At 36.3% G+C, this 23,008-nt stretch overlaps 1 protein-coding gene across 3 annotated transcripts; it reads right to left on the bottom strand.

Moving 5' to 3' along the window:
- Positions 1–332: 332 nt before the first annotated feature.
- Positions 333–23,008, bottom strand: LOC117925564. 3 transcript variants are annotated; one of them, XM_034844611.1, is made up of 5 exons: positions 19,531–19,620; positions 18,394–18,475; positions 7,998–8,037; positions 7,629–7,851; positions 333–903 (listed from the first exon to the last, which is right to left on the bottom strand). In XM_034844611.1, exons 4-5 carry the CDS (start codon positions 7,809–7,811, stop codon positions 598–600), a joined length of 489 nt encoding a protein of 162 aa, XP_034700502.1. In that variant the 5' UTR covers positions 7,812–7,851; positions 7,998–8,037; positions 18,394–18,475; positions 19,531–19,620; the 3' UTR covers positions 333–597. The 3 variants fall into 3 exon arrangements, with proteins under 3 accessions (XP_034700502.1, XP_034700501.1, XP_034700500.1); XM_034844610.1 differs by lacking the exons at positions 7,998–8,037; positions 19,531–19,620 and adding an exon at positions 22,988–23,008; XM_034844609.1 differs by lacking the exon at positions 7,998–8,037.

The raw sequence follows: 23,008 nt of genomic DNA on the forward strand, positions 1-23,008 counted from the left end.
TCTGGGAACAAAACATAGCATTTCAGTGCTTTCAAAATTTACTAGTTGCCTCCTGATTACAGATGTTCCTGAAATGTTTTCTCGAGGAGGATTACAAAGCAAGTAGAGAAATCTGATAATCAGGATAAAGGAGGTGTCATATACTAGGCATGTTCCTTATGCTTTGATGTGGAAACAAAGAATAAGAGTTTAGGATTTTGTACCTCTGTGGGAGTCTTGTTTCCACCGTGTTCTTGGAGTCCACAGTCTCAACCATGGGAATCAGGACGAATTTATATGAACACCCACATGGAGATTCATAGGCAAAAGTCTCAAGACAGACATGGTGATGATGTAAAGTATAGAAGTATCGAGTGAAACTAGCTATTAACAACTCTGAGATTCAATGGCTTTAGTCAATTGCCAAAAAGGATTATTAAGCATCCGTCCATCACCAGAATCAGGCCAAAACTCACAATCTAGTAAATCAATAAACACAATCTACCAAAAACACAATGCTAGAACTCTTAAACTAGTACAGAAATCCCTAAGAAGGGCATGCTAACAAAATGCCCACATAATCAGCCCTCATAATCATATAAACATGACTACAAGATTTCACTTTTCCTCCTTGTCTTGGTTGACTTCATATTCTTCATCATTGTGACCATCATCTTGGTTCACTTCATATTCTTCATCATCGTCATCCTCATCCTCATCAATGTTCTCATCGTCGAATAAGGTGCTTCGCGGGAACTTGCTCAGCTCACTTCTAACATCATCTTCATTCAGAAATTCCAGGCCGTATTTGGTGTTTCGGTGTTTAACCAGAAGCCACCGTAGCAATCGGTCTTCTTTGTTCAGGTAATGCAGCTCCTTGTTGAAGTTGGGTGTAGCCATCATGCTCATCTGCATCAGTTGGCCCTATAACATGTGCAAACCAATCAGAAGGTGTTCCACTCAATCTGACAGAGAATAAAAAAGTGCATGACAAAAGCAAAATGAGGGTTTGATTGTCATGTTAATTAGGGACAGAAAGTACCAATTAACTAAATATAGAGAAGTGCAAAAATACAAAATTCAAAACAGGAATTCATAACACAACCAAAAAAAAAAATTCTTACTTTGTGTACAAATTTATATTAAATGGGTTGAACGCCATAGCAAGCATTTCCTTCAAAGCTCTTACAAATTTGTAGACTTCAATGACAATAACCTATTATGATGACCAGAGCACCATACCCATATACTGGTGCTGAGCATCTGATATCCTTTTTCTTTTCTTTTCTTCTCTTTGTTTCTTTTCCTCTCTTTATAGGCCAAAGCTCCATCTGATTGAAGCCCTTCAAATATTTTGGCTACCAGTGTTCAATTAAGTAATGATAAAGGCGAAAGCCAAATGTTCCACAAACCCAGGTTACTGATAAGGAACTTCAAAGAAAATACTGGCCTTCCTCTATCTTCTCAACATAAATATATAAAATTCAGAAGCCTCCATTCTACATCCAAAATAAACTTCCATCCTTAGAAGACACATATTCTAGCCACTTGGGTTGTTTATAAATGAATTGTTCTCCACTACATCCACCTTGTTTCTAAAGCTTTTGTTGCATGGTTAAAAGTATTATGGCAATGTCATACCTAGTCAGATAAACTTAATAACTGATGAGTAATACCATTCCCCAGAGAATCCCATGTTATTGTGCTGACCATTCCAGGGATACTGGGCTCCCAAAGTTTTCAACCAACCTTTTATACTAGGTCGGGGCTGACTCTAAATCCTTTGAGATTTCAGTGGATTTGCTCAATGGGAAGATTACTGGGGTCATCACCGAGAGGGGAAGAAGTTTCTCTTCTTGGATAAGATTCAGAGAGAGGGGTTTGTCCTTGCTTCTGGAAGGGGTGGAGGCCTGCTGCCAAAAGGAGGGTTTGAAGGTTTTCAACAACTCTTGGCTTGAGGGAGGGAGAAACTATAAGCTCCAATTATGCAGCAATGAGGCGGGAAGGTACCTGTTTTGTTCCGTTTTTTCTGCGGAAGCAAATCTTTTCGCTTTGATCTTCCCCGAAGGGAAGGGGTTGCTGGGGGGGTGGACTAATTTAGCTCAAAAGTTGAGAGTCTGTGGAGCAGTGCTTCTGGTCAAGGCTGACGATGTTCCCAACACTCAGTTTGGCCCTGTTCAGAGGAAAGGGCCTTTGAAGGCTGCTAATGTTTCTGTTGACTGGGGGAGTGAGTGTGAGTCGGTGTGGTTGCAGTTTGGGGGTGTCAATGCTTTCAACAAGTTGCATTTTCTTAACTGGTGCTTGGTGGGGAGACTTCTCAGATGATGCTCCGTTGTTATCTCCTTTGAAGGAGTGGGCTAGGTACCATTGGAGGTTAAAGTGGAACCTCTTGTTGTACTTGTTGGGAGGTGCCTTGATGTTGTTTGAATTTGAATTTCCAAGGAAGGCGGAAAGGGTGTTGTAGGAAGGAGAGCGTGTTTTCAAGCAGAAGACTTTGTTGCTAAAGAGATGGGGCCCAGAAACTTGATATTTCAAAGAAGGAGTTTAAGCTAAGTCCACTTGGTTGAGGATAGTGGGCCTCTAGCTGTATCTTTGGCACAGAGATTTCTTCAAGTGGGTGATGCTTGTGGGGGCTATTTGGGGGAGGATGAGGAGACTGTGGGAGGAAAGAATTTGTAGTGGGCAAGAATTTTAATCAAGACAAATGGGTGAAAGGTGTTGGGGAAGTTACAGGTGGTGGTAGGACAACTTTGTTTTATTGTTTACTTGTGGTGGGAGCTCCTACCTTGGGTTGCTCCAGTGACCCCTCACAAGGAGAGGCTAGAAGCAGGGAAGAAGAAGCAAGGGGATTCCTGTGCGCGTTGTTGCATGAGGAATGCGGGTTTGCAACCAGCAGGTGAGTTGTCGATTTCTAGAGAGTTGAGACCTATAGGAGGTGTGGCTTCTTTAGGCTTCAGAGGAAAGGCTGCATCTGGAGCAGTAGGCAACTATTAGGGTTGCGTGGGAAGAGGGAAACTTGCTATAGAGGATTCTTTATAAGGACTTAAAGTGGGTTTGGGATGCCCTTTTAAAATTGTGGGAGGGGGCTTCAATGTAGTAGGATTCCTAGAGGAAATGAGGAGCTGTCAAAGATTATCGGCTTCTATGAGGTGCTTTTCAGAGTTTATTGAGATGTGTCTTAAAGATCTCCCTCTGTCTGGTGGGTTAAATGATAGGTCAACCTCTAGGCTAGATCGTTTTCTTGTTTCTGATGATTAAGAGAATCAATTCAGTGGGATGTTTCAAAGCACCCTTCCAAATCTAGTCATAGATCATGTGCCAATCCTGCTTGATGGTGGAGGGATAAGGAAAAGGTAAGACACCTTTCAGATTTGAAAATATGTGGTTAAAGGCGGAAGGCTTCAAAGATCTTATCAGAAACTGGTGGGAGGGGTAGAGTGTTCAAGGGTCCTTTAGTCACATTCTAGCGGTGAAGCTTAAAGCCTTGAAATAGGACCTAAAAATCTGGAATAAGGAAGTTTCCGGTAATGTGTCCACTAAGAAACTGGAGGCCTTGGCACAATTAAGGCTATGGGATGCAAAGGAAAGGGAAACAGTCCTCACAGTGGAGGAAAATGAGGTTAGAAGAGGAGTGGTGGACGAGTTTAAGAAATGGGCAAAGATGGAGGAAATCTCTTGGAGGCAAAAGTCAAGAGAGTTGTGGCTAAAAGAAAGGGACAAAAACACTAGATTTTTTCACAAAATGGCCATGCTTGAAGGAGGAATTTTATGGCCATGCTAAGAGTAAATAGTGAGTTGCTAGTCGGGGAGGACAACATCAAAATAGGGGTGAGAAAAGCTTTTCAAAGGATTCTGGCAAAGGTAGGGGAGTGGAGGCCAAGTATAGATGGGTTGGTTTTCGATTCCTTATAGCTAGCTGATTCAGAAGCTTTGGCAATCCCTTTCTTTGAAGAGGAGGTCTTTGCCACTTTATCCAGCTTGAGTGAAGATAAGGCCCTGGGCCCAGATGGTTTTTCCGTAGCTTTTTAATAGTATTGTTAGGATTTTGTGAAGCATGAGGTAATGGGTTTTTTTGGTGAATTCTATGGCTTGGGGTCCTTTGAGAGGAGTCTAAATGCAATGTTTTTAGTTTTGGTACCTAAGAGGGGGGGTAGAAGACCTAAACAACTTTAGACCCATTAGCTTGGTCAGAGGGTAATACAAGCTTCTGGCTAAGGTTCTAGTAAATAGACTTAAAAAGGTGGTGGGCTCCTTAGTCTCAAATTTTCAGCATGCCTTGGTGGTAGGGAGACAAATTTTGGAAGTTGTGTTGATAGCAAATGAGGCAATTGATTCCAGAATAAAAGACAATATGAGAGGAATCTCATGCATGCTGGACATCAAAAAGACTTATGACCATGTTAATTGGAGTTTTGTCCTTACAATTATGGAGAAAATGGGGTTTGGCTCCAAGTGGATAGGATAGATTAGATGGTGTATATTTACAGCTCACTTCTCTATTTTGGTAAATGGTTCCCCTTCAAGTTTTTTCCAAAGCTCTAGAGGTTCGAGACAAGGAGACCCTTTGTGTCCTTATTTGTTCACTTTGGTGATGGAGAATATCTCTCGCTTACTCTCTAAGGCAAAGGAATGTGGTTTTATTAATGGATTTCTGGTCAAAAGAAGGCATGATGTGGGAGTAGAGGCGTCTCATTTGTTTTTTGCAGATGATACCCTCATTCTTTATGATACTAGTAAGAAAAATCTAAAGTATTTGAGTTGGGTTTTTCTGTGGTTTGAGTCGTATTCAACGCTAAAGATTAATCTAGGGAAAAGTAAGTTGATTCCAATTGGTGATGTCCCAAATTTGGAGGAGATTGTTGAAGTTCTAGGTTGCAAGGTGGGTGCCCGCCCAACCATCGACCTAGGTCTTCCTTTGGGTACTACATACAAGTCTTCTAGGGTTTGGGAAGGGGTGAAAGAAAGCTTTCAAAAAAGGTTTGCTTTGTCGAAGTGGCAGTATCTCTCAAAAGGTGGGAGGTAGACTCTGATTAAAAGCACCTCATTTAGCTTACCTATTTACTACATGTCTCTTTTTGTCATCCCTAAGAGAGTAGTGGCTAGACTAGAAAAGATTTAAAGGGATTTCCCTAAGGTCAAGGGAGCTTTGGTTAATAAGCCCCATCTATTGAGTTGGTTGGTTATTTATTTGCTTGGAAAAAGCAAAAGGGGGATTGGGTTTTAGAGCCCTTTTGAGAAAGTGGTCTTAGAGATTTGCAATTGAAAGATATCCTCTTTGGAAATGGGTAATTATTGGCAAGTATGGGCAAGAAGATGGTGGTCGGTGCACAAAAGGGGTAAGATAGAGGTATGGTGTGAGGGTATAGAAGGCAATCAGGAATGGATGGGAGGCTTTCAAAGTTAAAACATGCTTCAAGGTTGGTTCTAGGAATAGAATGAAGTTCTAGAAGGATAAATCGTGCGAGGATTTACCTTTGAGGGATACTTTCCCAAATCTTTTTTCTATAGCTTCCTCTAAAGATGCTTGGGTGGTTGATGTTTGGGATGGTGGTAGTTGGAACCCTAGGTTTTTTAAACAACTGAATGATTGGGAGTTAAAGGAAGTAGATAACTTCTTTTGGAGGTTGCATGATCAATTCCTCTCTTTAGATTCTAAGGATACATTGGTGTGAGTGGATACAAAGAATGGTGAATTTTTAGTTAAGTCCTTCTACTCCTCCTTGGCTAGTAGGGGAGCGGAACCTTCCCTCATAGTATAGTTTGGAACTCCTGGGCTCCTATTAGAGTTTCCTTCTTTGCTTGGGAAGCAACTTGAACCAAGACTTTGACTTGGGATCAGCTTAGAAAGAGGAGTTGGAAGATGTCTAATAGATGCCACATGTGCAAAGAAGAAGAAGAAACAAGTAATTATATTCTACTTCATTGTTTGAAAGCTTGTATTTTGTGGTAGTTGATTTTTGCTTTATTTGATGTACCACGGTGGATAATGCACTCTTCAGTGAGAGGGTTGCTCTTGAGTTAGGGAGGCTTTTGTGTTGGTAGAAAAAGGAAAAAGGCTTGGAAAGTTGCTCCTTTATACCTTTTTTGGTCCATTTGAAGGGAAAGAAATAGGAGAGCCTTTGAAAATTGTGAAAGTTTAGACCAAACATTTAAAAGCTCCTTTTTTATATCTTTTTTGGGATTGGAATAGATTGTACATTGGGGATGGTTCTATGTCAATGCTAGATTTTGTGAATTGGTTAGGTTCTTTGTAGGGTGCGGTTGCTAGTTTTTGTGTATTCATGTCTTTTTGCCTAATAGTTGTTTTGTATACGTCATGTCTACTTTTTATTTTTCAATACAATTGCTTTTACCTATCAAAAAAAAAAAAGCAAAAACAAAAAAGAAAAAAAGAAAGGTATACAACTTTGAAGTTCACAAAGTAAATTCAGTACAGCCAAATTTGTTCAGATTTACCTTCACACCTTTTGTTAACTCCACCAGGTTTCAAGTGGAGTCAACACTTTTCAATGAAAATAATAACTGTTAAAAATACATATTTGCATGAGTCTTTGTTTTTTTCCCCAGTCATGATAACCAAGTCATCAAATTTCATACTCTAGAGCTGATTCAAACTGCCAAGTCAACTATATCGAGGCACCTATGAGTCAAGGTAGGCTCATGCTTTTTCATTCCCAAAACAAAGACAGTTAGTGATGTTGAATGGTAGGGAGAGGAGTGGCAGTTATACATCAATGACTACAAATATTCACTGTAGAGGCAATGATAGCATATGCAGCTAAATCACATCAAACTCTCTACATAGTCCACTATACTAGTAAAGGCAATTCTGCTTGGCAAAGCTCGTAGTTTTTAGAGACTAGAAAGCAGTAGTAGAATTCAGAGTTTATACAGATAGCACTGTAGGTATCAATGGACTTAGAACGTGACAGAAGCAGAATCTGTCACTAAGAATATACCATACACTCCATATCACCTGAATTCTCCATCTGTTTAGAGTTTCAAAGTGAATGTTGAAGCCAGCTCTTATACATTTCCAGATCATCACCCTATCCACTGCTTTTGGAGGACGAACATTAGAAATACTTAACATTTCAAGATTCAGCAGGTCAAATCAGTTCTAGTATAGCTCTCTGGTGGAGTCTGAGGAAACTCAAATATAAGAACCTAATAAGCACTTGGAAGGTGATACAATAGATTTAATGAATTGGGTTATTGGGGAAACTAGAAGCTCTTGGAAGTCCTAGAATATTAAGATGTTAGATTCATATCATCCCCTCGATGCTCCATTCCTGGAGTAATGCTGTAGTGTATATCTAGGAGAGGGTGAAGGACAATCATCCTCCACGTTGTTAAACCACTTGAGGATCTGATAGCATGGTTCGATCACAGCTTGTTCCATTACACTATAACAAACATACACAATCAGAGACCAACTGAATTTCAGTTACAACAATAATTACATTTAGAAATCATGTGCAAAAGTGTGTCAACAATCAAACATATCAAACCGCTGATAGAACTATAGAAATGAACAGGTTATAAATTCCCCATTCAAACACTAAGAGACCCAAATAATGTATCAAATTTTAAAAAATAAAAAAATAAAAAAATAAATAAAAAATCTCTAGTAGCAAAAGTAGATTCACCTGATAATATCTCCCATCTAGCTTCTTAATTCCATAGCCCAATCGAACAATCCCAAATGACTTTATATCAGTAAGAACACCATTCCTTCTGTACACATGTTTTCCAACTCGAGCAACTAAGTCCATCAAACTTTCCTTGTTAACATGTGGCTTCAACAGAAGCATACAATCATAAAAAGGCATTTTCTCCTCTGCTCTTCTTCAGCTCAACTGCTTTCCTAAACTGCTTAAACACACATAAAATTAATCAATACTGTAAATTATGAGGCACAATTTCTAAATATAAATTGCTGAAGAAAAACAATTTGGAGAAACAATCAACATTCGATAGAACTAGAAATTGGATATTTCAGTGAAACTGCTGACTACCTCTGAAGAGTTTGTAGACTTTTCTCTTCCCAAAACGCTCCTGTTGCATCACTTATTTCGCCTCATATCTCAAATCTTAAAAATTTTATTCTAACAAGCATAATAAATCCCCTCAGGCTACGTTTGGTCCTTGAAAGTTTAAAGAAAAGAAAATAAAGATGAAAAGTAGAAGAAAAAAATGAAATATTATAAAATAAAATAAAAATTCTAGTTTGGTTGATGAAAAATTGAGAGAAAATCAAATAATTCAAGAATGTATGATCCCCAAACTTTTCCCACCTTGTCAGAAAAATAGAAAGGAAATTTTTTAGCATTTTCCTCTATTTTCCTTAGTATTTTTTTTCTTTACCTTTTTCCACGGTATCTAAACATAAAATAAAATAAAATAATAATTTTTTTCCCTTTTCTTATGCTTTCCAAGAACCAAACATAGTTTCAAAACTCATAAAACTTTTTTATTATACATTGGTTATAAACTGATAGAGGAAACTCTTATATATATATATAATTGTCCAAGATAATATTCTTTGATAGTTAAATTTATAAAAATTCTAGCTTGAGCCATTGTCCAAAATGAAATCCTAGAATTCAAAATTTCAGCAATAGCATCGACAAATGACAAGTTAAAAGCATTCAAAGAGAAACTCTAGCCCTTTGTTTGATTTCTAAGAAAATAGAGAAATAAAAGGAAAACAATATTTTCATTCTTATGTTATCTCCCATCTTCTGCTTAAAAAGATACCCTTAGATAAACTAAGTTAATCAATTGTGCGAGTTCTAATTGGCATTTTTCTATATTCCTGAATCCTTAGTATAAAAACTTTTGCAATTCAAAATTTTAATTTAGTTTGGACGAAGAGCAAATCTAAGCAAAGTAATTAATTTAATTTTAAAATTTTAAAATATTGTCAGACACCAATTTTTTACCCAAAAAAACGCTTTTAAGAGCTTGAAAGGATAGAAACACTTCCTAAAATCAGTGTCAAACAGGATAGAAATTTTGGGATGGGGAATCGTGTTCAAAGGTTATGAGGGATGGATATGGGGTGTTATCTTAAAGGGAAGATGAGTGAGGTTTTAAGGGGAGGGAGAAGCTGGCTTGCAGTGGAGGCAAAATCTTTTGAGATTGTGGTTGAGGTAGAGGGAGGAAAGTTGATAGGCAACATTTGGGAGAGATGCAGAGGGGTCACGTTCTGGAATAAGTTTGGAGATGCGAGCTTGCAATGTTTGTTGGGTGGAGTCGAGACCTATTGCAGGGATAATAGAGATAGGAAGTGGGCTCTTAACTGGGAGGAGAGGGGAAGGAAATATAGATTGGAACATTGTTCGAACGAGGTTGGAAGATTCCTTCTATGCTCTGTTTGTGACTTAGTCACTTAAGAGCTAAAAAGATTTTGTATTATTGTTCCAGAAAGAAAGGGACTGCTGGGGGGGTGGAACACTCTGGCGAAGAAATTGAGGAGGCTTGGAGTGGAGCCTCTTGGAGATGCAAAGTCTCCACTCACCCCAGAAGTTCTGCTGAAGGAGAAGGGGGTGGTATCAAGGTCGTTTTTGGAGGCTACTAAGCCTAAACATATAAGGTCAGGAGATTCAGTGTGGTTTGAAGTGGGGGCTAGTGACATGCAGAGAAGGTTGGAACAGTTGAATCGGTGCTTGGTGGGATGGTGGGGCAACTCTGCAGTTCCTATTCCTGAGCTGGATTTTCTAAGGAGGTGGGTAAAACTCTCGTGGCTTCCAAAGGAGAGTTTAAGAATTGCAATGTTAGGGAGAGGGTTGTTGTTGTTTGAGTTTGAGACGATGTGGGAGGCTAAGGAGAATTTTTTGTGTTTGGAGAAGTGGAACCTGGAGGTAGGGTGTTTTCAAAAGGAGTTTCATGCTAATAAAGCATGGGTTAGGGTGTTGGGTCTTCCTGTTCATTTGTGGAGTCGTGAGGTATTCAAAAAGATTGGAGATGGCTGCGGAGTTTTTATTACAAAGGATGAAGACACGACTTGTATGGCTGAGTTGCAATGGGCTAAAATCTTGGTGAAGTTGGATGGGAGAAGTTTACCTAGCTCAGTCTAGGTTGTAGTGGGGTCAAGGTGTTTCTTCGTTTTATTGTGGTGGGAATTTCCACCGTGGTTTGTGCACGTAGTGCCGTCGCGAGGGAGCCATGTAGATGGCCTCACAATGGCTAGGGAAGAAGAAGATGTAAGTTCACGCACTACCTACAATAAAAGTCCAAAGGAAAGATTTGCTCAGGTAGAGGCACAATTAGGGCATAGGACGTGTCGTCTACGAGTGGACTTTTGAAGGGTGGTGCAGCTTTTGTTGCTGCTCGTTCTACAGGGGTGCAAGTTGTGGGGACTGTGGAGGCTGGGGAGGAGGAATGTATAGGGAGAAACGGTTTGATTGTAAGGTGCTACATGTCATGCAGATGAAATTCGAGTGTTATGGGAAACGAGTCAGAAGCTTTGGGTAGTCAGGTCGGTGGTGAGGGAAGTGGATTGGGTGGGTTGGAGAGTTTGGGGTCCTAGCCTTTGAATGGGTTGGGTTCTCTAAAGAGAGGGGGTAGAGAGTTAGGGGTTGTGAGGCCCATCTACTTAAAAGATGGTGGAGTGAGCCGAAAAGGGAAGTGGGAGAGGATTTTGGGCCCAGCAAGTTGGGCCCTGTGGGGGGAACTCTTTTATTGACCCAAAGGCTTCAGAAGGGGCGTTTCTTGCTAGGGCTCAAGAGAGAACCGAGATGGAGAGAGAAGGAGAAAAGTGAGGGGTCGATGTCCTCGATGGGGATCTGAGGGGAGACTTGGCGTCGATGTCTCTGGAGAAGGTGATTAGGGCGGCGGCTACCGATGAAGTTCTCTTGTCTGAAGCTTCTAGGTATGGCGACGTCTCTCTTCTCACAAGGGGTCGGGGTTTCTTTTCTCCTTCTTCTTCTTTTCTTGGACGGACCTTGGTGAAGGGTAGGTCTTTTGGCTTGGAAAGGGGGAAAGACGTCGTTAGTGAAGGGAATTTGGAGTCGTTGAGGAAACAGATGTCGTCAAGGCTTTTGATGGTTGAGTGTGACTCACAGGACAAGATGATGGGGGTGAGGGGGGAAGATGCTATCCTTTATGGAAGTAGGCGATAGGTGTGAAAGTCCAGAGGTTGAGAGGTCGTCGCAGGAAGAGAGGCGGATAGGAGGTGGTTGGGAAGATAGTTCTCTGGCCAAGTTTAGTAGATTGCTAGCATTCCCAACAAAAGGTTTCGAGGAGGAAATTCTAATTTCGCTTCAAAGCATAAAGAGTAGAAGAGAAAAGGGCAAAAAGAAAGTTTGCTTGATGACTACTAACTTTGATCGCGAGCTAAAAAGCTAGAATGCTCAATTAATTATAATAGAGGAAAAAAAGGGAACGGGTTGGACAAAAGAGGAGGGGCCAAAGAGGTCCACCTTACATAAAGTTGAAAATTTTGTCTTGGAATGTTAAGGGGTGAATGATGTTAATAAAAGGAAATTAATCAAGGCTTTAATCAAGTCTCAAAAGGTGGATGTGGTGTGTTTGCAGGAGACAAAAATGCAAGAAATGTCTATTAGAGTTGTGCGAAGCCTAGGAATGGGAAGATTTTTAGAGTGGGGTGCAATGAATGCTAGGGGTGCAACTTGAGGGGTGGTAGTCTTTTGGGATAACAAAGTTTTGGAGCTGGTTTGGAATGGAGGTGGGTCAATTCTCAATTTCTTGCCGTTTTAAAAATTGTGAGGATGGATTCATGTGGATTTTCACGGGCGTTTATGAGCCTACTGTAAAGAGGTATAGAGAAAGCTGAGAGGAGTTAAGGGCTATTTGGGGGTTGTGGAATGATCCTTGGTGTATTAGAGGGGACTTTAACGTGACCAGATTCCCTTGTGAACGTAGCAGGAAAGGGAAGATGTCTTCAAACATGAGGAGGTTCTCAAAAGTGATCGATGAATTGGATTTGAGAGATCTTCCTCTGCAGGGGGGTCCGTTTACTTGGAGTGGCGGATTGAACAGCCAGTCCATGCCTAGACTGGACCGCTTTCTAGTCACTGAGGACTAGGAGAGTCATTTCAGAGGGGTAGTTCAGTACACCCTCCCAAGACCAATGTTTGATCACTTCCCCATCCTACTAGATGGAGGAGGGAGGGGTGAGGAGAGGACCGACCCCCTTTCGGTTTGAGAATATGTGGTTAAATGAGGGAGGGTTTAAGGAGTTGCTAAAAAGCTGGTGACAAGGTTTTGATTTTAGTGGTTCTTGTAGTTTCCTTCTAGCAAAGAAGTTGAAGGCCCTTAAAACCAACTTGAAAATTTGGAACAAGGATGTGTTTGGAAAAGTTGGGGTTAATAAAACTTTGGCCTTAGAAAAAGTTTCTTCTTGGGATGAGCAGGAGAAATCCAAAGAGTTATCTATGGAAGAAGTGGAAGCCAGAAAGGAGGCAAGGGAGGATTTCAAGAAATGGGTGCTTATGAAGAAAGTCTCCTAGAGACAAAAGTCGAGAAATTTGGTTGAGGGAAGGAAATAGAAACACAAGCTACTTCCATAGGATGGCTAATGCCCACAAAAGGAGAAATTGGTTGAGGAAGATTAAAATTAACGAAGTGTGGTGTTCAGAGGAGAATGAGGATTATGAGGGGGTGGCTAGGGCTTTCTAGAATCTATTGACAAAGTCGGGTGATTGGCACCCTAGCTTAGCAGGATTGGACTTCGAACGAATCAGTGATGATGTAGTAAGGTTGGAGGAAGCTTTTAGTGAAGAGGAGGTTTTCTCTGCCTTGTTTGAGCCAAATGGGAACAAGGCTCTTGGGCCGAATGGGTTCACCATCACTTTTCGACAGCTTCGCTGGGAATTCATGGAGGAAGTTATGGGCATTTTTAGAGAATTCCATGAGTGGGGCAAATTCGTTAGAAGCCTAAATATTACATTCTTGGTTTTAATACAAAAAAAAGGGAGGCGCAAATGGTAAGTAAGATTGTGTCTCCGACTCAAAACGCTTTTGTTGAAGGAAGGCAAATACTTGATGTTGTGTTGATAGCTAATGAAGCTATAGATTCTTTGATAAAAGGAAATGAGAGCGGGGTGTTATGCAAGCTGGATATAAAGGCGGCATATGACCACATAAGTTGGAATTTTTTGTTGACTGTGATGTGAAAAATGGGCTTCGGGGAGAAGTGAGCAGGCTAGATAAGATGGTGCATATCCATAGCGAGTTTTTCAGTTTTGGGATCCTCTATTGCCCTATCTCTTTGTGATTGGGATGGAGGCCCTTAGCAACCTTATTAATAGAGCTATGAGTGGGGGCTTTTTATCAAGTTGTAAGGTTAGGGCAAATAACGCATTTGTTGTTCGCTAATGACACTCGTGTTTTGTGAAGCTTCCCCAGAGCAAATGGCCTTTTTGAGCTGGTTATTAATGTGGTTTGAAGCCATCTCAAGTCTGAGAATAAACTTGGACAAAAGCAAAACTCTCCCGGTGGGAAGAGTTGATAATGTGGAGGATTTGGCTCTAGAACTTGGCTGCAAGATGGGGGTGCAACCCTCCTATTATTTGGGGCTTCCTCTGGGGGCTGCTCATAATTCGATGGCGGTTTGGGATGTGGTGGAGGAGAGGTTCTGAAAGAGGGTTGTCATGTGAAAGAAGCAATTTATTTCTAAAGGAGGAAGGATCACCCTCATTTTGAACACTTTGTCAACCATACCCATATACTACATGTCTATGCTACGTATGCCACGAGTAGTAAGATTAAGGCTAAAGAAAATTCAGAGGGACTTTCTTTAGGGTTGGGGAGGGGAGGGTGGTGTTAGAGAAAAAGTCTCATCTTGTGAAGTGGTCGATTGTTTGTTCGGATAAAAGAAAAGGTGTCTTAGGTGTTAGATGTCTTTCTAAACTCAATAAAGGCCTCTTGGGTAAATGGTGTTGGCACTTTGTGGAAGAAAGGGGGACCCCTTGGAATCAAGTTATTAGTAGGAAATACGGGGTTAAAGAAGGAAGCTGGTGGACCTGAGAAGTAAGGGAGGTGTATGGTGTGGGGCTTTGGAAGGAAATTAGAAAGGAATGGCCTTTTATGAAAAACAAATTCATATTTTCTGTAGGGGATGGAAAAAGAGTGAGATTTTGGGAGGATAGGTGGTGCGGAGACAAAGCTCTAAGTCCTTCTTTCCCTTTGTTGTATGCTTTGGTGACTTCTAAAAAGGCATGGGTGACGGAGGTTTAGGATGCATGGGGGAGGATGGGGGCTGAAACACTTTTCTAGGCCGTTTAACGATTGGGAGATGGAGATGGTGGAGAGATTCATATTCTCCTTGCAAGGGAATAAGGTGGTTATCAATTTGGAGGATAGGATGCAATGAAAGGAGGCTAATTCATATTCTCCTTGCAAGGGAATAGGGTGGTTATCAATTTGGAGGGTAGGATGCAGTGAAAGAAGGCTAAGGGTGGTAATTTTTCTGTTAAATCCTTTTATAGTGCTATGGAGGGCAGCAACACAGTCCCATTCCCGAAAAGCTTTATTTGGAGCCCATGTGTTCATACTAAGGCAAGTTTTTTTGCTTGGGAAGCCACTTGGGATAAAGCTCTAACATTGGACCAATTACAGAAGAGGGGTTGGTCTCTTTCAAACGAATGTTACCTTTGTTGTGTTGCTGAAGAGTCTATTGATCATCTCCTAATTCATTGCACCAAGGCTAGGGTTTTATGAGAGTTATCATTTAACCTTTTTGGTGTGTTGTGGGTTCTCCCATCGTCAGTGAAGGAAATCCTTCTTGGGTGGCATGGTGTGTTTGTGGGTAAGAAGCGAGTAAAGGTTTGGAGAGTAGCCCCCTTGTGCCTTTTTTGGACAATTTGGAAGGAAAAAAATAGGGTTGCTTTTGAAAATGAGGATCTTTTGATCCAAATGATGAAATATTCTTTTGTTTGTAATTTATGGTCTTAGTCTAAGTTGTGTATAGATGAAGGGCCTAATTCTTTAATTAACTTTTTTGAGTGGTTAGGCTATAGATGAGGGTGGGTGAGTTTTTTACATCCCTCTTCCTTTTGTTTTTTGCTTATAAACATGTGTTGTATACCTCTTGTATGCTTGGGGTTAGCCGTTGGGTATTATTTTTATTAATATATTTTTTTTGTCTCTTTGCCCATCAAAAAAAAAAATCAGTGTCAAATTGGCTCTTCAAATATTCCCAAAATAGCCCTAAATATTGCATTCTTTTGATAATGTTTTCTAAGTAATAATAGAGTGACTAATACCAAACCCTCCCCAAAAAAAGAATTAAAATAAAAAATAAAAACTTTTTTTTTTCTAATTAGTTGCCATTCTCCAAACAAACCTTTATGCCTTGTCATGTTACCAAATGCTACAAAGTAGAATCTCTTCATCAAAGCATAAGCATCACACTTAGAACATCAAACTTTTTCTTAAAAAAATATAATTAATTAAATCTTCTAACAAATATTCCCATATATTAGAAAATTGCATGCAAGAAATTACTACACTCCACCTATTCAAAAATATATTTTTCTTTCAAAAAAAAAACAAAAGAAAGAAAGAATTGAATTGATATTATTTGTATTTTCCACTATGTTCAAAAAGTAAAAACAAATCAAATCAAACTCCATCTCTACCATAGTTCATAGCCTTGGTTCAATAGTAAAATGCAAACTCAAAAAACATATGAACAAATAAAACAAGATCATACTACATATATAAGCTAGTTAAGAGTCTCTCATCAACTCCATCAATCTCTTTGACCCTATTTTGAATTGGCTTATAAAGAGAGCTTTTATATCTATTTAGATAAATTTGTTAAAATAGCTTACAATTAAAAATAATCTAATATAAAAATTTAAAAAAAAAAAAATTACGTATAACAAAAGTTCTACTTTAATATATATATATATATAAATTATTTCATGTATAACAAAATTTTTATAATATCAATATTATTATTCACTTGGCTTACATGCGAAAATAATAACCTTCATAAGTTTATATATATATATATATATATATATATATATATATATATATATATATATATATATATATATATATATATAAATGATATTGGCTTCTCACAATAGGGCAATGATGACATTGAAATCCTAGGTGGATTTGGTAGGCGTTGATAGTGAATAGAGATTTAAACCACAACCAATTAATTGGAATGGTTTGGACCCAATAAAAACCGTCCTTTTTCACGTTGATTTGAAAAGAATTAATTCTCCTTCAATGGCCAAAATGACTTTTCCACTTTTCCTTAATTTCGACTCATCCTAACAATGACCATCAGAATGAGCATCCACCGTTTTCAAGTGGAGATAAAAATAAATAAATGAATAAATTATTAATCATATAGTGGATACAATTTGAGGTTACATTCGGGTAAAACTTTTTTCACTTGATTCAAATAAGGCCATCGAAGCTTTCTTTTCTTTTCTTTTTTTTTGATAGGTAAGTAAGAGCTTGTATTAGAAACACCTAGAGGCAGCAAAAATAGTACACATGAAATATACAAAAATCGCCCAAGAAACTAGGCGAAAAGAAAAACAAAAAACTTTTCCCCTATCTAGACAAAAAGCCACTCTATAAAATCAATCATGGAAAAGGCCATCGAAGCATTGGACAAATTCAAGTTCAAAGTTCTATTGAATTACTTATTAGAACTTCTTGACTAAATATTTTACACAAAAACAAATAAAAAAACACTCATAGGAGATAATTTTGATGAAATTGTTAAATTTGAATCTTGCGATATTATTAGTATTGTATATTTTTAATTGAATATGAAAAACTTATTAATTTACATAATAAAGCTTTTTGTAATCTTCTTCCTCTATTCAATTTACAAGATAACATTTATTTTGTCATAACTCAATTCAAACAAACAAGTATATTTTTTTGATAGATACAAACAAACAAGTATATAATAGGAAATAGAAGATAAGTAATGCTCTATGGCAAAATATTATTGTGTAAGCTAACATGCTTGTTGAAAGTGTGAAATTAAGATTTATTTTAATTTTTAAAAGTAATAAAAAAATGAAAAATAATACTAGAACAACTTTTTTTCTTTGATAGATAAAGAAGTATATATATTAAAAAGAGGCACCAAAAGTGCAACCCAAGGTATACAAGACATATACACCCACCACCAAAAGGCTCTAATAAAACAACCTCAATTGGTTTTATTTTATTTTCCACTGGAAGGGTAATAAAATTGGAGAAATATCTAAAAATAAACACTTCTATTTTCCATTTTTATTTATGTTTTCTCTGGGGATGCAACATTTGGACCGGCTTAGACAATCATTTTTTATATTGGGTAGGGGCTAAGGTTGATCATTTTTTTATCAGCTGGGCTTGGGTCAAGTTTTTTTAACCCAGACTCAATTTAGGTTAGGCTCGGTCCAAGGTTTAGATAACCCCAAGCCTAACTCGAACCTATTTTAATATTTTTATAATATTTATAATGTATATTATCCTATATAATATGAGTTTTCTTTTTATATTTTTAAGGAAAAATGTCAAATTATAATATCATATATTTTTTCCATTTTTCATAGACAGATATATAAATTCATTTTTACTATTTTAATATTATCTTGAAATTTTGTCTCATTTACTATTAAATTTTGGTATCAATATATAGAAAAAGGAGTTCTTAAAAAACATTATGGATGAATTTTGAATCATACGGTCTGATCAACTTGACCAACTCAGGTCTAGTCTAACTAATCTGAGTCTAATCTAACTAATTTGAATCTAATCCATTCAATCTCAACTCCACCCGAGCTAAGAAAATGAGGTTAGATTGGGCTTGGGTTAAGTACATCAAGTTTGAGGTTGGGATGGGTTGGGTTGGGTTGGGTTGGGTTGTGCTCATGTTAGCATCAACCCGACCCAACCCACCTAAATTTGGGTTGATTGTTTTCCTGAACTCTTCATGAAGCTTAAACACCTATATGGTGTAATAGGTTAGTAAAAACAATCATGTCATGCATGATCATATGCTAAAACTTGAAAACACCAATCCAAGGAAGAATTAGATCTTTGAGGTGAAGGATTAGCCAAAAACAATCACACTTATATTTCTGAAATCTGCACTATAACCTTTGCGAATATTCTTTATTCCGATGTATTCATTGCATTAAATGGTAATTCAGGGTATAATCAATATTCCTAAAATATATTACCTTGCAAAAATTAAATTATTTATATATACAAAAAAAAAATGTACACACTTTTACATACTTAGAAAAGGAAAAAGTTTTTAACAAAACGCACCCATATAATTTCCTAAATTACCTATTTTCTTAAAAATGAAAATGTGTTCAGACTCTAAAAATAAGTTTAAATATGTAACCATTCAAGAGCAAGGCAAAATGAATTAATGACCAAGATGAACATTTTGCAAAATTTGATACTTACATTACTCAAGGCAGGTTGATTAACTTGCTTGGATGTTTCAAAGGAGTCCAATACAAGCCTCACAACAGCTCAAGGAAGAGGCCTGAAATTTTCAGAATAGAAGAACAGGTAAGATAAAATTTTCTCCACCATAAAAGGATAATTCATAATATACACTCATACAAGATTAATTGTAGAAACTGCCCAAGAATTTTCCTTTTTTATAAGCTAACTGCATAAGAAATTAAGAAGGAGTGCCTTTGCAAAATACTCCACTATTCAAATAATGGATGCTCAAATCAGTGGCTGAACTCTCAAATTCCTTTCAGAGTTAGTCAATTTGATCTATTTTTTCCTCATCTAGATGAGAAATTCCCTCCCCATGGTTATTGTCACAAGAATTCAGCCCCATAACAAAAAAAAAAAAAAAAAAAAGGGTTGGCATCAATAGGGAAATGATACTCCAATGATCATTTGGCATTTTCCATGTAGTCCAGAATGAATTCCTAAAATTCAAAATTTTCAACAATAGCATTGACGGGTTAAGAGCATTCCAAGATAAACCTAGCTTTCTGTTTGGTTTCTAAAAAAATACAGAAATGAAAGAAAACAGCATTTTCATTCCCAAGTTATTTCTCGTCTTTTGCCTCCGAAAAAATAAAGGGGCCCTCAGCAGTGTCAATTTTATGTGGCATTTCTCCGTATTCCCGAATCATCGTTGGTGAAAGTTTTACAATTCAAAATTTTAATTACTTTTTTCATATTTTCTCCGTATCAAAACTAAATCTGTTTTTATACAAGAAAAAATTTCCAAGCAGCAAAAACCGTTAATCTAACAAAAATTCCAGCGTGATCTGTAATGCAAACTGACAATAGTTTTACGGCTGTTCAAAGAGAAGCCCTAGATTTCAAAACTCACTGCACTACATTCCCAATTTATAAAACACTTGAGAATGAGTTTGGATTACCAAGAAAATGAAGAAAAATAAAAAAATAAAAAATAAAAACATATTTTTATTACTGCCTCGAGCCCTAGATGGTAAACGAATTAGGATTCAAACTTTTCTTTCGTTTTCTCATTATTTTCTCAGCACCCAAACGATTGTATATAAACTAGAAGCCCATTGAACTAGTCGGAAATGGAGATTGGAAGAGTACCTTCAAAGCTTGGACTCAGAGATCGACGAAAAGCGGCATCTGGAGAAAGAATGATCGATGCTTACTTACAAGTACAAGAGATTCTCCTCTCTACATAGAAATAAAATTTTTCATTTTCCTTATTTACGTGTAATGTATTTAATATTTATATAAAATTTTAAAATATTGATATGATTTTTTTTTAATTATCATTCTTTACTTATAATTTGTTTTTTTTTTTAAATATATTGTTGTAAAAGGCTTTATTTTACTATTATTCTTTTAAAGGACGCATTTGGTACATAAAATGATGAATGGAACTATATATTTTGTTTTTATTTCAATTCTCTTTAAATTAATATGAAAAAACAAATGAAATAAATTGTTTAAAATGTTTTTTATTTAAAAAATCTCACATTTTACATAGTTTAAAATAATTTTTTATTGTCATTTAAAAAAATTCATGAGATTTTTTTTTGCTAAATAATAAAAATTTATGTACCATTTTAAGTAATAATTTGAAATTCAAAAAATTGATTAATTAATTATAAATTAAATGAAATAAGTCAAAATATCATCTTAAGTAATAATTCAAAATATAATATTTATAAAAAATATAATTTTTAATTTTATTATATTATTAATATTCGTATTTTATTCAAATTTATTTATTTTTAATTAAAATTATTTTTTTAATAAGATGTGAATTAAATTTAGTTTACATTATATACATTGAATTTATAATTTGTATTTTTTACAAATTCAAAATAAATAATTATTTTTAAAAAACAATTTATCTAAAAAAGTCTTTAGCTTTTTAATTTTTAAAAAGTATTTATAAAAATAATTTGCACTATAAAATTAAAATACTTTATAATTGGGATGAATTCAAATCCCATGATTTCATTTCCACTTGAATAACTTTTAATTCATTTTCATTATCATTTAAGTTATCAAAACATAAGAATGAAGGAGAAAAAATATTGCACCTTTTTTTTTTTTTTTTGAAACAATTATGTTGAAATAAATAAATTTAATAAAGTCCCTAAAGCCACATATTTTGTATAATTGTTTGTAAGGATTTGAAAGTGTAGGAAAAAAAATACTCATATCTTGCTTATTCAACCCTTCGTACTTTTCTTTCTACAACCCTCTCCCATCTCTCTTAATGGCTTCCATTGCCTTTTACCTCAAATCATTCTAGCTTTTTAAAAAAGTCTTTAGCTTTTTAATTTTTAAAAAGTATTTATAAAAATAATTTGCACTATAAAATTAAAATACTTTATAATTGGGATGAATTCAAATCCCATGATTTCATTTCCACTTGAATAACTTTTAATTCATTTCCATTATCATTTAAGTTATCAAAACATAAGAATGAAGGAGAAAAAAAATGAAATGTTCATTCTCACTCCTTATTTTCACATACCAAACACGCCCTGAAAGTGTTTATAATCAAACATCTCACACATATGAGAAAAAATATTGCACCTTTTTTTTTTTATGAAACAATTATGTTGAAATAAATAAATTTAATAATGTCCCTAAAGCCACATATTTTGTATAATTGTTTGTAAGGATCTGAAAGTGTAGGAAAAAAAATACTCATATCTTGCTTATTCAACCCTTCGTACTTTTCTTTCTACAACCCTCTCCCATCTCTCTTAATGGCTTCCATTGTCTTTTACCTCAAATCATTCTAGAATCCAAACCTCCACCATCCATAGTCCCTACAAGCTTGACCAAAACCATCATAGATCATCTCAATCCACTTAGTGGTCTTTGATCTTCAATTGGTCTTTAATTCATACTACATTATCAGTGAACCAACCGAGAAATTCATTTGAGTAAAGGAAAGAATTTTCTTATTTACTTTTTTTTTTATTTACCATGTTTTGTTATTGGGAGACAAAACAAAGGAATTTTTAAATCACAACAATTCATGGCCTTAAATATTTCTCCTGATCGTACAATCTATTAGCACTAGTCACCATTGCGATCTTGTCTTCTTTGTCAACCTAAGAGGATTTTTTTTTTCCTTTTCTAGAAACACTTGTACTAACTTTTCATTCTCTTTACTTTATTTAGTTGTTAAGAAAATGAGGCGAAGACTGAGAATGAAATTTGAGTTTTTTGGTTATTGTTGCTTTAGAGTTCAAAGTTTTGAAATTTGAGCCAAATAGTTGTGATTTGCTTTGTTTAGTTAATGAGAAAATGAGAAGAATATTGAGAACGAAATTTGAATTTCGTGTCTGCTGCTTTGGTGTTCGAAGTTTTAAAACTTGAGTCAAATGACTATGCTAATTCAGATTTTTATTGTATAGATTATGATTAAATCATGGTTAACACACTTCTGCACACAACCAAGAGTACGAATATGGAATTTGAACAACTACATAAGGTAGTTGTACTCATTGTATAAGGTCAATGAACAAACTATATAGGAAGTGTACAAGGTAGCTCGTTTTAGAGGAATTGAAGTATTGGAGTATGTCCTATCAACTTCCCTACTTTCCCTTACCTAAGGTCATTTCCAAGAAATACATTAACACATCACACACTCATCTTATGTAGAGACGACAATGAGATGAGTTTTTTCTTCTTTACTTTTTTTTTCTTTACCTTTTGCCATGGAATCTAAACATAAAATAAAAAAAGAAGAAGAAAATTTACTTTTTGTGTGCTTTTCGAACCAAACATAGTTTTAAAACTCAAAACAAATTCAAACTTTTTTATTATTTATTGGTTATAACTGGCTGAGGAGCCTAATCTTTTATGTATATAATTGTCCAAGACAAGATAATATTCCTTGGTAGTTAAATTTATAAGAATTCTAGCTTGATCTATGATCCAAATTGAAGTCCTAGAATTCAAAATTTTCAGCAATAGCATTGACAAATGACAAGTTAAAAGCATTCAAGAGAAACTCAAGCCCTCCGTTTGATTTCCAAGAAAATAGAGCAATAAAAAGAAAACAACGTTTTCATTCCTGTGTTATCTCTCATCTTCTGCTTCAAAAAAAGAAAAAAGAAAAAAACACCCTCAGGCGAACTAAGTCGAGCAGTCGTGTGAGTTCTAATTGGCATTTTTCCATATTCCCGAATCATCGGTGTAGAAAAGCTTATAATTCAAAATTTTAATTACTTTTCTCATATTTGCTCTGCATGTATAAACTAAATCTATTTTTATACAAGAAAACATTCCCAAATAGCAATGGTCGTCAATCCAACAAAAATTTCAGATTGAGCAGTTTTCCAAAGTTGCATTAGTTTCACGGGCGTTGCTTACCAAGAAAATGAAGGAAAAAAAGAAAGCCAAACCAAAAACCCGTAACAGTTTTAGGTGAAGTATCATTCTTTTGACCCCTAGATGGTAGAAGGTTCACAATTCAATTTTTCTTTCATTTTCTCAGCAACCAAACGATTTTATCTAGACCATAAGTCGAATGATTGAATTGGAATAGCGATAGGAACGGTACCTTGAGGCTTGAACTCAGAGA

The sequence above is a fragment of the Vitis riparia genome, chromosome 11 (assembly GCF_004353265.1).
Source record: "Vitis riparia cultivar Riparia Gloire de Montpellier isolate 1030 chromosome 11, EGFV_Vit.rip_1.0, whole genome shotgun sequence".
Lineage (NCBI taxonomy): Eukaryota > Viridiplantae > Streptophyta > Magnoliopsida > Vitales > Vitaceae > Vitis > Vitis riparia.

Coding starts and splice junctions, on each gene's coding strand:
- LOC117925564 (XM_034844610.1), bottom strand. CDS start 7,811: ATGCCTTTTTATGATTGTATGCTTCTGTTGAAGCCACATGTTAACAAG. Junction 904..7,628: donor TAGATGGGAGATATTATCAG/GTGAATCTACTT, acceptor CACATGTTATAG/GGCCAACTGATGCAGATGAG.